This window comes from Bufo bufo, chromosome 4 (genome assembly GCF_905171765.1).
Source record: "Bufo bufo chromosome 4, aBufBuf1.1, whole genome shotgun sequence".
Taxonomy (NCBI): domain Eukaryota; kingdom Metazoa; phylum Chordata; class Amphibia; order Anura; family Bufonidae; genus Bufo; species Bufo bufo.
In genome coordinates, this window is record NC_053392.1 from 345,744,387 (window position 1) to 345,761,656 (window position 17,270).

At 43.5% G+C, this 17,270-nt stretch overlaps 1 protein-coding gene across 3 annotated transcripts in view; it reads left to right on the top strand.

Annotated features, from left to right (window-relative positions):
• Window positions 1-17,270, top strand: part of DSE (dermatan sulfate epimerase) — a 77,405-nt gene that overhangs the window by 35,480 nt on the left and 24,655 nt on the right. For 2 of the 3 annotated variants that reach the window (XM_040431039.1, XM_040431038.1), the window contains exon 2: window positions 10,081-10,549. In XM_040431039.1, coding sequence (XP_040286973.1) covers window positions 10,134-10,549 — 416 coding nt within the window. In that variant the 5' untranslated portion in view covers window positions 10,081-10,133. Of the gene's footprint in view, window positions 1-10,080; window positions 10,550-17,270 lie in introns of those variants that run through there. The other variant, XM_040431040.1, reaches the window with a different exon arrangement.

A 17,270-nucleotide genomic window follows, 5' to 3' on the forward strand; every position in this document is an offset into this window, starting at 1 on the left:
ATGTCTAACACATTAAAAATATGACCTGTTTTAGGTAGCCAGTGATTGTGTGCAGGGCACAATCACAAATTACTGAACAATGCACAGGCAGTTATGTTTATAGCAATCTCAAGCATAACTTCGATGCAATGAACTTGCCAGCGTAAGTACAAAGTACGCCGCTGTCACTAAGTGACTTAATTTTTTTTAAAAAGTATCAAAAATCATATTTTTTGGGGAGTGGACATGGGTGCGGGGGGGCCGGGGCGGGTGTCCCTGAATGGCAGTTTGGAAATGTGGTCACCCTACTGGGCGGCCGTGGCCGTATTGCAGCCCACAAACATCACGGATGTGGACCCATTCACTTGAATGGGTACGCAATTCCAGAGATGCGGAACGGAGTCACGGAACACCGGAGGCACTACGGAGGAGTGCTTCCGTTGTGTTTCTTTCCGTGGTTTCGTACCGCAAAAAAATCGTCATTTTTTTTTGTGGTGCGGACATACCAGGGACCCATTCAAGTTCAATGGGTCCGGCCCGCTGCACGGATGTTGCCCATGCAATGCACGGAACGGCCAAACAACGGCCGTGTGCATGAGGCCTTAAAGGCTCAGTTTTCCGTGATTTTCTGCGGACCCATTGACTTTCAATGGGTCCGTTGAAAACTCGGAAAGTGCCCCGTTGTTCATCCGCGGCCGTGATCCGTGTTTCCTGTCCGTCCAAAAAATAGAACCTGTCCTATTTTTTTGACGGACAACGGTTCACGGACCCATTCAAGTCAATGGGTCCGTGAAAAAACACGGATGCACACAAGATTGGCACACGCTACTGCAGTCCTGGTTGCCATGGTTACTTAGCAATTTTTAGAAGCATTATACTTACCTGTGAGCTGCGATGTCTGTGACCGGCCGGGCGCTCCTCCTGTAGTAAAGATAAAAGAGAGACAGGAGGCAGCGCCTCATGTGTGGTGTTGTCCAGTGAATTGGTAGGAGATATATATAGAAACTCTTACCAGATTGTGTTGTGAAGAAGTCACAACACCATTAGAAGCTTGTGCCGATTTTCCCGATCGGCATGCGGGGTGCCTGCGCTGCTGCCTAGGTTCCAGCCCGTGCTTGTAAAAGCATTCGTCGGGTAGAGATAGTTGTGCAGGAGGAGAAAAATACTGAACCTTTTTGGACGGCGCTGTCAGCAGGAATCGGATAGCAGGTAGGTAATGATAGATATAATGCTTTTTATTTTCAGTCTACGCGTTTCAGGGGCGGAGAGCCCCCTTCATCAGGACAATATACAGCATAAAGAGGCATTCACATGTAGCGATTATTTAAACACAAAAAAGGCGCGTAAGAGACAACAGAGGTGGAGAATGGGAAGGGGGCGGGCGGTGGGCGTTTGTGTTAGACAATGAGGAACCCGTCTTCCAGAGTTTAATTCTATATGACCTATTTGCTAGTAGAATATGTAGCTTTTTCCTATACAGCAGATACATGGTTATATTCTAGTATACATTGGGGGATGACAAAGGTGGAGTGGTCAGAATGACCATGTTATGGGATGTTTTCGGCTGAATGGATCTCATACTCCTGCTGTTTTTTGGTTAGGAGCCGGCAGCGGTAGTGTAAAGCATGGTGGTTTTTTTTTTTTTTTTTGTTCTGTTTTGTATTCAGAATGGTACGGGAAGTTGGCAGGAGGAGTATTAAATGATTGGAAACTAGTATATAAGGGATGATTGATAATCACAAAAATTACTAAAATAGGGATAAAGATAAAAATGATAATAATAATAATAATAAAAATAATAAATAAGACCAACAAGTAGGGGGTAGGGGTGTGTACAGATTATACAGTGTAAAAATTACTGTGTGGTCTATTTTGGGTGCATTCCTTGCACATCTGTGGAATACCCCAAAAAGACGGGTGTAGTGGGAGTTTGCAGATGTTTATTTTGTTTTCCTTTGTATTAATTTATATGTAAATGTTGTTTTGTTTTATTTTATTTGGTTTCTCATTTTGATTATGGGATACGGGTATAGGAAATACCAAGACAAATATCCTCCTGAGGTTTAGGAATCAAGAGTATCCATATCATGTGATGGTTGTATCGTTACTTTTTTGGGGACTGTATCCATTTTTGTCATGGACACAGTTTCATGTGTGTAAAATAACAAGGTATTTAGGCAGTGTTGTTGGCCTGCTAGTATATATTGCATAAAGGTAGTGTTTGCACTTGCGCAGTAGGACAAGACATGACAGAAAAGGAAAGAAGGGATTGAGCTAAAAGATGGTCTCATTTATTTCATTTAGTCCCTGTGGCGCAAGGGTATCTAATTGGTACATCCAGTAGACTTCTCGTCGCTGTAGGGTACTAAAACGATTGTATGGGTTTTCTGGTATGTAGTCTATTGGTGTAATTTTGATTGGATGATTTTTTCCTTCTAATGTAGAGGCACAATGTCTGGAGAGGCTATGTTTTAGGTAGAGTTTCTGGATATTGTGTCTATGCTGGTTTAGCCTGCAGTGTAGCTCCTGAGTGGTGCGGCCTACATATTGAAGGCCGCAGCTACACTCGATTAAGTAGATTACGTAGCTGGATTGGCATGTTAGGTAATGCTTTATCGCAAAAGTGGTCCCATTTTTATTTGATGAGAAATGTGCACATTTATTGGTTATTACCTTGCAACATAGGCACCGACTTTTTCCACATTTGTAGCTACCTATTTTTTTCGGGGGTAGAGGTGGACCAACTGTAGTGGCTTTTTTGTGTTGTTTTGGCTTGCTGGGGGCGAGGAGGTTCTTAATTGTCGGGGCTCTCCTATAAATCATTCTAGGTTTGGGGGGTAAATGTTTGGCGAGGTATGGATCCTGTAGTAAAATATACCAATATTTGGAAAGGATTGTACGTATGTTATTGTTAGATGTTCTACTAGCAAATAGGTCATATAGAATTAAACTCTGGAAGACGGGTTCCTCATTGTCTAACACAAACGCCCACCGCCCGCCCCCTTCCCATTCTCCACCTCTGTTGTCTCTTACGCGCCTTTTTTGTGTTTAAATAATCGCTACATGTGAATGCCTCTTTATGCTGTATATTGTCCTGATGAAGGGGGCTCTCCGCCCCTGAAACGCGTAGACTGAAAATAAAAAGCATTATATCTATCATTACCTACCTGCTATCCGATTCCTACTGGTAAGTGACAGGTCTGTGCTATAGGCAATGCGCCGTACAGACCTTTCACTTACCAGTAGGAGGAGCGCCCTGCCGGTCACAGACATCGCAGCTCGCAGGTAAGTATAATGCTTCTAAAAATTGCTAAGAAACCATGGCAACCAGGACTGCAGTAGTGTCCTGGTTGCCATGGTTACCGATCGGAGCCCCAGCGATTAAACTGGGACTCCGATCGGAACGCTCCACTGCCACCAATGATGGGGGAACGTGATTTTAACTGGGGGGGGGAGGGGAGATGTGAGGCCGCACTGGCCACCAATGATGGGGGATTCGGAACGTGATTTTAACTAGGGGGGGGGAGATGTGAGGCCGCACTGGCCACCAATGATGGGGGATTCGGAACGTGATTTTAACAAGGGGGGGAGATGTGAGGCCGCACTGGCCACCAATGATGGGGGATTCGGAACTTGATTTTAACGGGGGGGGGGGGAGAGGGGAGGCCGCACTGGCCACCAATGAATATAATATTGGGGAGGGAGGGGGTCTGCCCCCTCCTGCCTGGCAGCACCTGATCTCTTACAGGGGGCTATGATATGCACAATTAACCCTTTAGGTGCGGCACCTGAGGGGTTAATTGTGCGGATCACAGCCCCCTGTAAAAGATCGGGTGCTGCCAGGCAGCAGGGGGCAGTCATGTACACAGTTCGTAGGATATTCTAACTTGAAGTGTCCCCATCACTATGGGAATGCCTCTGTGTTAGAATATACTGTCGGATATGAGTTTCACGATCGAACTCAAATCCGATGGTATATTCTAACATAGAGGCGTTCCCATGGTGATGGGGACGCTTCAAGTTAAAATATACCATCGGATTGGAAAAAACTCAGATCCTATGGTATATTAACTCCTGACTTTACATTGAAAGTCAATGGGGGACGGATCCGTTTGCAATTTCACCATATTGTGTCAACGTCAAACGGATCCGTCCACATTGATTTGCATTGTAAGTCAGGACGGATCCGTTTGGCTCCGCACGGCCAGGCGGACACCAAAACGACTTTTTTTTCATGTCCGTGGATGCTCCAAAAATCAAGGAAGACCCACGGACGAAAAAACGGTCACGGATCACGGACCAACGGAACCCCGTTTTGCGGACCGTGAAAAAATACTGTCGTGTGCATGAGGCCAAAGGCAGTTTTTTTTTTTTACTTTGTAGCAAATACAAAAATCACAGCTATTACCTAAAACAGGCAAGCTCAACCTGCGGCCCTCCAGCCATTGCAAAACTACAACTCCCAGCATTTTCGGACAGCCTACAGCTATCAACCTACAGCAGGGCATTGTGGGAGTTGTAGTTTTACAACAGCTGAAGGGCCATAGGTTGAGCATCCCTGACCTAAAACAATATTTAACAGCTTAACATTCTGGCTTCATGAAACATACCTCAATCAAATGAAAGTGTATTAATTGGATTAATGTTGAAGATTAGCTTGTAATTTGCATTACTAAAGCAAATACCAATACACGTGCAAATAAAGCTAGGGTTACTATGGGAGGTTAAAGTGGGCGAAATTAAAATGATCAAAATAAAATACCCATTTGCCATTTCATTTTCAAAACGTGTGCAGAATTCATGCCGAAATTAAAAATAAAATGAAATCCTTTTATTTGCAATTTCATTTTCGACCTAAGCATGGATAATACAGTATGTAACAAAATCAAAATCAAAAAGCCCTGTGTTTTTTTATTTGAAGTTTTCTAATTTCATTTTCATCACCTATCCTGGTATTTCATGGTTAATATTAAAAATAAAATCAGGAAAAAGGTCAAAATGAGAGTTTGACATTCAGTTTTCATTCTGCCATTATTCGTGCCAATATTCAAATGAAAATGAAAATAGATTTGAAGTTTCATTTTCACGTTGTCCTAATATACAAATATATGCAGTTTAGGAAAATTAGTATTAGTGGGCGTGAGTCAACATGTCAACAAGACATACAGTGGATATAAAAAGTCTACACACCCCTGTTAAAATGTCAGGTTTCTGTGATGTAAAAAAATGAGACAAAGATAAATCATTTCAGAACTTTTTCCACCTTTAATGTGACCTATAAACTGTACAACTCAATTGGAAAACAAACTGAAATCTTTTAGGTAGAGGGAAGAAAAAATATAAAAATAAAATAATATGGTTGTATAAGTGTGCACACCCTTAAACTAATACTTTGTTGAAGCACCTTTTGATTTTATTACAGCACTCAGTCTTTTTGGGCATGAGTCTATCAGCATGGCACATTATGATTTGGCAAGATTTGCCCACTCTTCTTTGCAAAAACACTCCAAATCTGTCAGATTGCGAGGGCATCTGCTGTGCACAGCCCTCTTCAGATCACCCCACAGATTTTCAATCGGATTCAGGTCTGGGCTCTGGCTGGGCCATTCCAAAACTTTAATCTTCTTCTGGTGAAGCCATTCCTTTGTTGATTTGGATGTATGCTTTGGGTCGTTGTCATGCTGAAAGATGAAGTTCCTCTTCATGTTCAGCTTTCTAGCAGAAGCCTGAAGGTTTTGTGCCAATATTGACTGGTATTTGGAACTGTTCATAATTCCCTCTAGCTTAAGGCCCCAGTTCCAGCTGAAGAAAAACAGCCTCAAAGCATGATGCTGCCACCACCATGCTTCACTGTGGGTATGGTGTTCTTTTGGTAATGTGCAGTGTTGTTTTTGTGCCAAACATACCTTTTGGAATTATAGCCAAAAAGTTCAACCTTGGTTTCATCAGACCATAACACCTTTTCCCACATGCTTTTGGGAGACTTTAGATGTGTTTTTGCAAAATGTAGCCTGGATGTTTTTCTTCGTAAGAAAAGGCTTTCGTCTTGCCACTCTACCCCATAGCCCAGACATATGAAGAATACGGGAGATTGTTGTCACATGTACCACACAGTCAGTACTTGCCAGATATTCCTGCGGTTCTTTTAATGTTGCTGTAGGCCTCTTGGTAGCCTCCCAGACCAGTTTTCTTCTCGTCTTTTCATCAATTTTGGAGGGACGTCCAGTTCTTGGTAATGTCACTGTTGTGCCATATTTTCTCCACTTGATGATGACTGTCTTCACTGTGTTCCATGGTATAGCTAATGCCTTGGAAATTCTTTTGTATCCTGACTGATACCTTTTAACAATGAGATCCCTTTGATGCTTTGAAAGCTCTCTCTGGACCATGGCTTTTGCTGTGGGATGCGGCTAAGAAAATTTCAGGAAAGACCAACTAGAGCAGCTGAACTTTATTTTGGGTTAATCAGAGGCACTTTAAATGGTGGCAGGTGTATGCTGACTCCTATTTAACATGATTTTGAATGTGATTGCTTAATTCTGAACACAGCTACATCCCCAGTTATAAGAGGGTGTGCACACTTATGCAACCAAATTATTTTAGTTTTTTTTTGTTTTCTTCCCTCCACCTAAAATATTTCAGTTTGTTTTTCAATTGAGTTGTACAGTTTATAGGTCACATTAAAGGTGGAAACAGTTCTGAAATGATTTATCTTTGACTCGTTGTTTTACAGCACAGAAACCTGACATTTTAACAGGGGTGTGTAGACTTTTTATATCCACTGTATATTCTTTCATTCTAATAGAGGGCACTGTGGACAACAAATTGAATAGCAGGAATTCTAATAGAGGGTGTTCTGCACAAGTTTGATAGCATGACTATGTACACCCAGTAGTGCTCTCCACAAGATCAGTAGCACAAGCCGTCTTCACTTGGTTCTGTGAGAGCTCCAGCTTCTCCTATACTTCACCAGTCCATCGTGACCAATGGCGCCGCTCTCCTCCTCTGCCTCCTGAAGCTCACTGGCTTGTTCCTTCCTTTTCATTTCTCCGGTCTATGGGTACTGAATGCTTGGCATAAGAAAGCAATTTCACCACTTCTTTCCAAGTAAGCTTGCCTAGTTCACTCTGTAGGGCTACAGACTGTGATTTATGGGTAGGGTGTTTGGCCCCCCTGTACTATCTGTGTTTGCTGACTCTCCAGTGTAGTTCTATGGGGTGTAGCTTCACATTGGTCCTTCTGCATATAAGAGCTGACAGGGGAGAGAGATTACAAGGCAGAGAGGGCAGACAGGCTTGAACTGCATAAGAAAACATAGAGACCCTGCAGTGTAACCTCAGATCAGACTCCCAAGCTCCATTAGATGAAAAAAAAAATTACCTCTCCTGCTCCGGATAATGTACTCTTGATGTGTCAGGACACAGTGCTGAGCAGTGCCCAGAAGAAGACCAGGGAATGGTGAGTACAGACAGCTCAGTGCTTCACTCACCACTTCTTGCTCCTCCTAGATACTAATTACCACTTCCATAATGGAAGTGGTCATTAGCATTCATGTTTTAAGACACAATGCCATTTCCCCTGCTTTTGGGTGTGTCTTATAGTCCAAAATAAATGTATATTACTAATAGGCAAATAAAAAAAATCCTGACGTGCTTCTTTAATTTAATTTATTCAATATGAAGTAATTAAATAAAAGCTAGGTGAACATACATATTTTTGCCAGAGGTTATAACCATAGCAAAACTTGAAATGAGCCTTGATTTTGACTGGAGCATCATCAGTAGTAAATGAATTCAGGAAGTGGACAGATTATAAGTATTCACCGCCCTCTGAGTTTTTTTTATTCCTTCCATTGGCATCTCGTGCATTAGGGTACTTTCACACCTGCGGCAGAGGATTCCGGCAGGCAGTTCCGGACGCAAGCGGGTGGCATTTGTAGATGGATCCGGATGCGGATCTGTCTGACAAATGCATTGAGATACCGGATCCGTCTCTCTGGTGTCGTCTGGAAAAAACGGATCCGGTATTTATTTTTTCACAGATTTAAAGGTTTGCGCATGCGCGGACCGGAAGAACGGATCCGTCAATGCGGCAATTGTAATGGAATAATGGAATAAATTTCTATGGAAATTAATGCAAAGAGGGACTGAACTGATGCATCCTGAACGGAATGCACTCTATTCAGAATGCATTAGGATAAGGGTCCATTCACACATCCGCAATTCCATTCCGCATTTTGCGGAACGGAATTACGGACCCATACATTTCTATGGGGCCGCACGATCCGGAATTGCGGACCCGCACTTCCGGGTCCGCAATTCCGATCCTGAAAAAAATAGAACATGTCCTATTCTTGTCCGCAATAACGGACAAGAATAGGCATATTCTCTTAGTGCCAGCAATGTGCGGTCCGCAAAATGCGGAACGCACATTGCTGCTGTCCGTGTTTTGCGGATCCCTGGATCCGCAAAACACACACGGATGTGTGAATGGACCCTAAAACTGATCAGTTTTTTTCTGGTATTGAGCTCCTGTGACGGAACTCAACACCGGAAAAGAAAAACGCTAGTGTGAAAGTGCCCTTACCCACGTTCACGGATCCGTCATGAACACCATTGAAAGTCAATGGAGGACGGATCCGTTTTCTATTGTGTCTGAGAAAATGGATCCGTCCAAACTGACTTGCATTGTGGGTCATGCCAGATCCGTTTTGCTCTGCAACCCATTTACAAAGTTGCCTTAGTAAATACCTGCATTCCCATGAAATTCCAACACTGGAGCATTTTTGCTGACAACTTTGCATTGTTGTTCCTCTGTTACTTAGACATAAACATATGAATTATTTGACATTTGGGTGTTAGTAGTCACCTGGTATCATGTACGGACATGCCACATTGACATGGAGAAATGTAACACCCAGCTGTAAATTCGATAATACATATTCAAGAGGAGGAAAGGAGGGAAGACGCAATACATAGTTGTAAGTAGAGCTAATTCAGCAGTGTTCTTTATAGAATACCACTATTTACTAGAAGAGATACTGTATGTAAGGAGAGTTGACAGGTGGTCTTTACCAGCTGAGGTGGAAGCTATGTCATCTAAGTCTGCCTTTGGCTATTGAACATCTTAAGGCTACTTTCACACTGGCGTTTTGGTTTCCGTTTGTGAGATCTGTTCAGGGCTCTCACAAGCGGTCCAAAACGGATCAGTTTTACCCTAATGCATTCTGAATAGATAAGGATCCGCTCAGAATGCTTCAGTTTGTCTCCGTTCTGTCTCCATTCCGCTTTGGAGGCCGACACCAAAACGCTGCTTGCAGCGTTTTGGTGTCCGTCTGACGAAACTGAGCCAAACAGATCCTTTCTGACACACAATGTATGTCAATGGGGACGGATCCATTTTCACTGACACAATATGGCACAATAGAAAACGGATCCGTCCTCCATTGACTTTTAATGGAGTTCAAGACGGCTCCATCTTGGCTGTGTTACAGATAATACAAACGGATCCGTTCTGAACGGATGCAGACGGTTATATTATCTGAACGTATCTGTCTGTGCAGATCCATGACGGATCCACACCAAACGTGAGTGTGAACGTAGCCTTAATGCATGTGGATGGCTGTGGAATTTTTGGTAAACTAATAATAAAAAGAACAGTCAGGCCTAGCTCTTGTCAGAGTTTTGGTCACTGGTTTGCCTCAGTGATTGTGAGCCAAAATCAGGAGAGGAGCCTACATAGAGATAAGGTATAATGGAAAGAGTTGCCCCTGTTCTGTGGTTTTGACCTGCACCTGCTTTTCAATCACAAGCACTGATGTATGAAATAGGATTTAAAAGAGTTTTCCAGGATTTTTATACAGATTTTTTAAAAGCTGGTCACGGTGACCAATGTGACTAGAAATGCATCATGCAGGACACAGCTAATCTTTTTTTATAAAACTGCCCTGGATTGGTATTACCTGTCTCCTTGCTTAGTTTTTCAATGTTACTGTGTTTTTGATTTGTGTTTTTCTGCCGAGTTACAATTTAGTACCACATTTCCATACTGTGTTTTTTTCTTTTCCTCACACTTATCTCTATTTATTTTTTTCTCCATTAGGCTGTATCAAAAATGGTCTGGCAGAGTGCTTGGTCTGGAGATTTAATGCTACAATGAGGACACACACACGGGGAGCCCCCAGTGTGTTTTTCATATATGTGCTTTGTTGTGCCTTTGCACATGGCTCCGATGTCAGCACAAATGCTCAAATCCCGTTTCTCAATGCTAAGTATGATGGATACCCCATGCTGTACTTTTCAGAGGGTGAGGTGGAGAAGCTGCGCACCCAAGCTGCAAGCACCCATCAGCACATTGCATCACGCATTAATAAAGCCGTTTATACTATGCTCACCAATCCCTCTGCATACCTCCCACCTTGGGATCCAAAGGACTTCTCTGCCAGATGGAATGAAATTTATGGAAACAACTTGGGGGCATTGGCGATGTTCTGTGTCTTGAATCCTGACAACACTGAAGCACTTGGCCTGGCAAGAGAATACATGGAAAGAATGGCAGCACAGCCTAGTTGGTAGATTTTTTCAAATATTTCCTTTTGATGCATGTTTTAGTTTCCAATATGTACCGATGAAAGAAGAGTTGTTGCAGTTTGTTTTACATAAACCTCCATGTCCCTAATCTACTTTCATGGGACTCTTATACTTCCATGTGAATGTAATCTAATGTAACCATTCACAGTGCAATCTTTCATGTATTTCTGGATGTACCAAAACATATTCTGCAGCTTTGGAGCACTTTTGGAGTTCTACACAGGCTTATAAAGAGGTTGATTGTGGTGTTTCCCTAATTTCTCCCCACAGTTGAAAGACTATCTTGTGGGTTATATCATAACATATAAAGCACACATGTCAAATAATAAAATAAGTCACAATATCCTGTAAGATATAGTTTGTGTGTGTGTATACAGTTGCAAGAAAAAGTATGTGAACCCTTTGGAATTCTTGGATTTCTGCACAAATTGGTCATAAAATGTGATCTGATCTTCATCTAAGTCACAACAATAGACAATCACAGTCTGCTTAAACTAATAACACACAAATAAATAAATGTTACCATGTTTTTATTGAACACACGATGTAAATATTCACAGTGCAGGTGGAAAAAGTATGTGAACCCCTAGACTAATGACATCTCCAAAAGCTAATTAGAGTGAGGTGTCAGCTAACTGGAGTCCAATCAATGAGATGAGTTTGAAGGTGTTGGTTACAGCTGCCCTGCCCTATAAAAAACACACACTAGTTCTGGATTTGCTTTTCACAAGAAGCATTGCCTGATGTGAATGATGCCTTGCACAAAAGAGCTCTCAGAAGACCTACGATTAAGAATTGTTGACTTGCATAAAGCTGGAAAGGGTTATAAAAGTATCTCCAAAAGCCTTGCTGTTCATCAGTCCACGGTAAGACAAATTGTCTATAAATGGAGAAAGTTCAGCACTGCTGCTACTCTCCCTAAGAGTGGCCGTCTGCACTGTAAAGTGTAAAGATGACTGCAAGATCACAGCGCAGACTGCTCAATGAGGTGAAGAAGAATCCTAGAGTGTGAGCTAAAGGCTTACAAAAGTCTCTGGCATATGCTAACATCCCTGTTAGTGAATCTACGATACGTAAAACACTAAACAAGAATGGATTTCATGGGAGGATAACAGAGGAAGCCACTGCTGTCCAAAAAAAAACATTACTGCACGTTTACAGTTTGCACAAGAGCACCTGGATGTTCCACAGCAGTACTGGCAAAATATTCTGTGGACAGATTAAACCAAAGTTTAGTTGTTTAGAAGAAACACACAACACCATGTGTGGAGAAAAAGAGGCACAGCACACCAACATCAAAACCTCATCCCAACTGTGAAGTATGGTGGTGGGGGCATCATGGTTTGAGGCTGCTTTGCTGCGTCAGGGCTTGGACGGATTGCTATCATCGAAGGAAAAATGAATTCCCAAGTTTATCAAGACATTTTTCAGGAGAACTTAAGGCCATCTGTCCACCAGCTGAAGCTCAGCAGAAGATGGGTGTTGCAACAGGACAACGACCCAAAGCATAGAAGTAAATCAACAACAGAATGGCTTAAACAGAAGAAAATACGCCTTCTGGAGTGGCCCAGTCATTGTCCTGACCTCAACCCGATTGAGATGCTGTGGCATGACCTCAAGAAAGCGATTCACACCAGACATCACAAGAATATTGCTGAACTGAAACAGTTCTGTAAAGAGGAATGGTCAAAAATTACTCCTGACCGTTGTGCACGTCTGATCTGCAACTACAGGAAACGTTTGGTTGAAGTTATTGCTGCCAAAGGAGGTTCAACCAGTTATTAAATCCAAGGGTTCACATAGTTTTTCCACCTGCACTGTGAACATGGTGTGTTCAATAAAAACATGGTAACATTTAAATTATTTGTGTGTTATTAGTTTAAGCAGACTGTGATTGTCTATTAGATAAAGAGAGGTGACGCACTGGATTTGGAGCAGATTATGGTAGAGGTGCTCTCAGTAAAAAGGAATCACCCTTCCTTTGATAAAATGTGCAAATGAAAAAAGATACTGGGCACTCTCTAGAATCAAAGGAACCTCACAATTTATTATCGATAAGACATACGTATAAACATATAGACAGTTCATTTAATACCATTAAAACACCATAACATGATTTTATGTTATGGTGTTTTAATGGTATTAAATGAACTGTCTATATGTTTATATGTCTTATTGATAATAAATTGTGAGGTTCCTTTTATTCTAGAGAGTGCCCAGTATCTTTTTTCATTTGTGATTGTCTATTGTTGTGACTTAGGCCTCTTTCACTTTCACACTTGCGTTGTTGGGATCCGGCGTGCACTTCCGTTGCCGGAGGTGCCCGCCGGATCCGGAAAAACGCAAGTGTACTGAAAGCATTTGAAGACGGAGCCGTCTTCAAAATGCTTTCAGTGTTACTATGGCAGCCAGGACGCTATTAAAGTCCTGGTTGCCATAGTAGGAGCGGGGAGCGATGGAGCGGTATACTTACAGTCCGTGCGGCTCCCGGAGCGCTCCAGAATGACGTCAGAGCGCCCCATACGCATGGATGACGTGATCCATGCGATCACATGATCCATGCGCTTGGGGCGCCCTGACGTCACTCTGGAGCGCCCGGGGAGCCGCACGGACTGTAAGTATACTGCTCCCCCGCTCCCCACTACACTTTACCATGGCTGCCAGGACTTTAGCGTCCCGGCAGCCATGGTAACCACTCTGAAAAAGCTAAATGTCGCGTCCGGCAATGCGCCGAAACGACGTTTAGCTTAAGGCCGGATCCGGATCAATGCCTTTCAATGGGCATTAATCCCGGATCCGGCCTTGCGGCAAGTCTTCAGGATTTTTGGCCGGAGCAAAAAGCGCAGCACGCTGCGGTATTTTCTCCGGCCAAAAAACGTTCCGTTCCGGAACTGAAGACATCCTGATGCATCCTGAACGGATTTCTCTCCATTCAGAATGCATTAGGATAATCCTGATCAGGATTCTTCCGGCATAGAGCCCCGACGACGGAACTCTATGCCGGAAGAAAAGAACGCAGGTGTGAAAGAGCCCTTAGATGAAGATCAGATCACATTTCTGACCAATTTGTGCAGAAATCCATATCATTCCAAAGGGTTCACATACTTTTTCTTGCAACTGTATATATATATTAGCAGAAGGACACAGCTTTGAATATATATTTTTTAAGGTATATTTCATCTATTTAATTTAATGTTTCTGTGTGTCGTTAAAAGATATCAACATTATCCCCATAACAGTGACCTCTACAGGTTTTAACAGTTAACTCCACAGCCCCTCACCCCCTTAACACTGCCCCCCCCCCCCACAGTGCCCCGCCACTTTAAAATGGGACCTCCACAGCAAGCCTTCCCCTTAACTATAAACTTCACAGCAGCCCGCCCCTTTAACAGTGAGTCTCACAGCACCCTACACCCTTGACAGTGACCTCCTCAGGGGATCGCCCCCTTAACAGTGACCTCACAGTACCCTGCTGCCTTAACAGTGACCTCCACAGCAGTTGCCTCTTTAATAGTTGCTCCTGCCCCCTTAAAAGTGACCTCCACAGTGCCCACCCCTTTAACAGTGACCTCCATAGCGCATTGCCCCTTTAACAGTAACCTCCACAGTGCCAGGCCCCTTTAATGCTAGGGCTACACGACGACAAGTGTCGCGCAACATTTTGTCTCAACAATTTTTATATTGATAGGCTATGCTGTCGCACCGCGACTGAGACTGCGACAATTGTGTTCCAAGATGGATGCATGTAGCAGCGTAGTTGTGCCCTATGTGTCGTGCGACTTATTGTCGTCCTGTAGCCCTAGCCTAAAGCTGACCTACAGTAAAATGTGTGTATGGCAATTGGGATTTGAAGAGAGACTTGCAGGCTTGTATTGGCTAATGCAGGTAATATTTTGGGAATATCTCAGGAACGGTACGTCCCAGAGAGCTGAGACCCGGTCTTAAACCTTCCTGGACACCTGATGTACCTTTGTGCCAAATTTGGTGAAGATCGGTCCAGTCGTTTGGTCCCGCATAAAGAACAGTTAAACAGACAGACAAACTCATTTTTAGATATATAAGAGATATACAACTCTCAGGCGTGTTTGATTGTAAAATAGTGGGAGCTAAACAACTTTAGGCCTCAAGCACATGACTGTATGTTCAATCTTCATCCGATCTGCATTTTTTGTGGATCTGATATGGGCCCATTAATTTCAGTGGGGCCACAAAAGATGCAGAAAGCACACCGTCTGCTGTCTCTATCTGTCTGTCTGTTCCACAGCCCCACAAAGTAGATAGAATATGTCCTATTCTTGTCCGTTTTGTGGACAAGGATAGGATACAGCTACAGGAGTTTAAAAAAATTGTCGGCATGCACACTCCGGGATTCTTGTTTATTTTTATCCACGATTTGCATACCGTGGGCATGAGGCCTTAAGGGGAATTCCTTTTATCTACCTTTTGGAGAATAGTCAACACCTCCAAAGGACCAGGGTTATCTTTGGACATGACAGGAGATAAATCATGGTGGAATTCTCTTTAACACCCTTATGTAAGGTCCTATTATTTATACCTGAAGATAATCGTTCAGATTATCACTAACAAGTGTTTGTATGAACGCCCATTAGCGATGATCTGGCAGTGTAATACTGCCACTGATTACAACTCTGCCCTAATGGACCTGAGCTCAAAAGCAGTCAACCAGCAAGATCTAGGGAAAATAAATACAGGTAATTATCCCCATGGTTAGCAGAAGCTCATACTCCGATTCCTTTATCTATGCACTTGCAATAAAATTGAGGAATCACCCACATCTAACAACTGCAGCTACTGCTATATTGAGGCCTTTTGAGTTTATAATCCACAAGGTGTAGAAGAAAAGCCGCTGACCATTGCAGATTCAAACTTTTTATTGAGACTTTGTCAGATAGTATGGAGAAACCAGCCTGAGACTTGGTCACATAGCATGGAGGAACCATTCTATGGTGGTTTTGTGTGCTCCCACGCTTCCTCAAGGCCTGTACGTCATAATAGACACCTCCTATATATATAGAAATATACATGTACACATGGTTACAGTTGCAAGACAATACGTCCTAGCTTGTGAAAACTCACTGGAATCATATGAGAAACATTTTGCCCTATGTATAAAACCCATTGCAATGTAAAAAAAAAAAACACTTCTGTGCATTGAAACTATACAGAAAAGCACTGAGATCATTATGGTGTACTTGGTGCTATAAAGACCAAAAGGTACAGAAACCAACAGCTACTAGCAACTTGTAAAGGAAGCTTTGCCCTATGGGTAATTTTTGAGCCTCAGACCTATTAATGCTGATGTCTGTGACTATGAGGTACAGGCTGATAACTTGAGCATTGAGATGTAGGGGATGGTGTTATGAATGAAGTGCAAAGTGGGGCAAGCATGAGAACGTGTGGTAAACCTCTAAAGGGTTCTGTAAATATTTAAAAAGATAAGTGATCTGTTTTCTCTTTCTGGCACAGTTTTGTGGGTGATCGAATTCGCTCTTTCATAATTGTGACATTTGAGGGAAGTGGCCATTAAAAAGACAATTATTTATTTTGTACATTATCAGGAACTTACAGGATATGCTAATGAAAGGCCCATTCTAGCCTCATAGCCATGTAATATTGCCTCAGGTCTTCTTCTGGCGTGCAGTTGCAATGGGCGGCCCACTGGGGCCCTAAAGATGACTCGAGTACCCAGGTGTAGGAATGGCCGAGTGCTATAGGGTGGCCTACAATGTCCCTTTATGTTGTATGAGTGCCGCGCTACTGCAAAGGAGCTCCACTGCCCTCTTGTAGATTATCTAGGAAGTGACCGGGTGGTCACACTTGTCATGGTAGTAGCGACTTTCTGCTTCAGCGGACCGGATCATCCTGCCATAAGAAGTGGGTTCATGTCCTCTGGCTCTAAGGGAATTGGTAGATGATCCTCCTGTCTTTTTCCAGGGCAACTGATTGGTTACCACCTTCGGGCTGTATGTGAAGGTAGTGCTTGACACACATCCGAATTGGCAGATCAGTGGTGGTGGCAATCCTGGGATGAAGACCTCCGGCTCTGGCTGGCGCAGCACTCCGTCTGTGGATTCTTGAAGGCAACAGACCTGACCCCTCAGTGGCTGGGTCTTCCTGCAAAACCTCCGGTGTCGGCAGCGGGACCAGGGTTTTCTCAAGAAGGGTCACTGCTGTGGCGAAGGGCCCCTGAAGGGACTCCACCGTGGTATATTCCACTCTATCCCCTTTGTAAAAATTGTGCCGGGCCTGGGGGAGATAAGGACGCTTCATGGAGCGACGTCCCACAAAGAGCTCCACGCTGGTCTTGTCATGCATAAGGAAACCGCTGCCTTATTGGACTGAGAACCAAACCACAGTCCTTGTTCACTGTTCTAAAAGTGGATCTCTGGGCTGTGTTCGGTCCCACACGAGGATGGCTAAATCCTCGATGGCCCGCTTGTATTCCCACATATCTCGTGCGTGGGCCGTCACCTCCTTAGGCACCATGGGGTTGAAGCCTTCGAAAGTACCTTGCTTCCTGGGCGGTGGGGTGGATACTCCGGCCACCTGCGCCGCGCCAGCCGGAATGGGGAATGCCACCGATTTCTCTTTCAGGGGTCGCTGCACTTGGGAGACGTGTATGTCCTCTAGGGCTGCCTGCATCTCAGGCAAATCATCTCCCCAACACATCCCGCTTCAGTC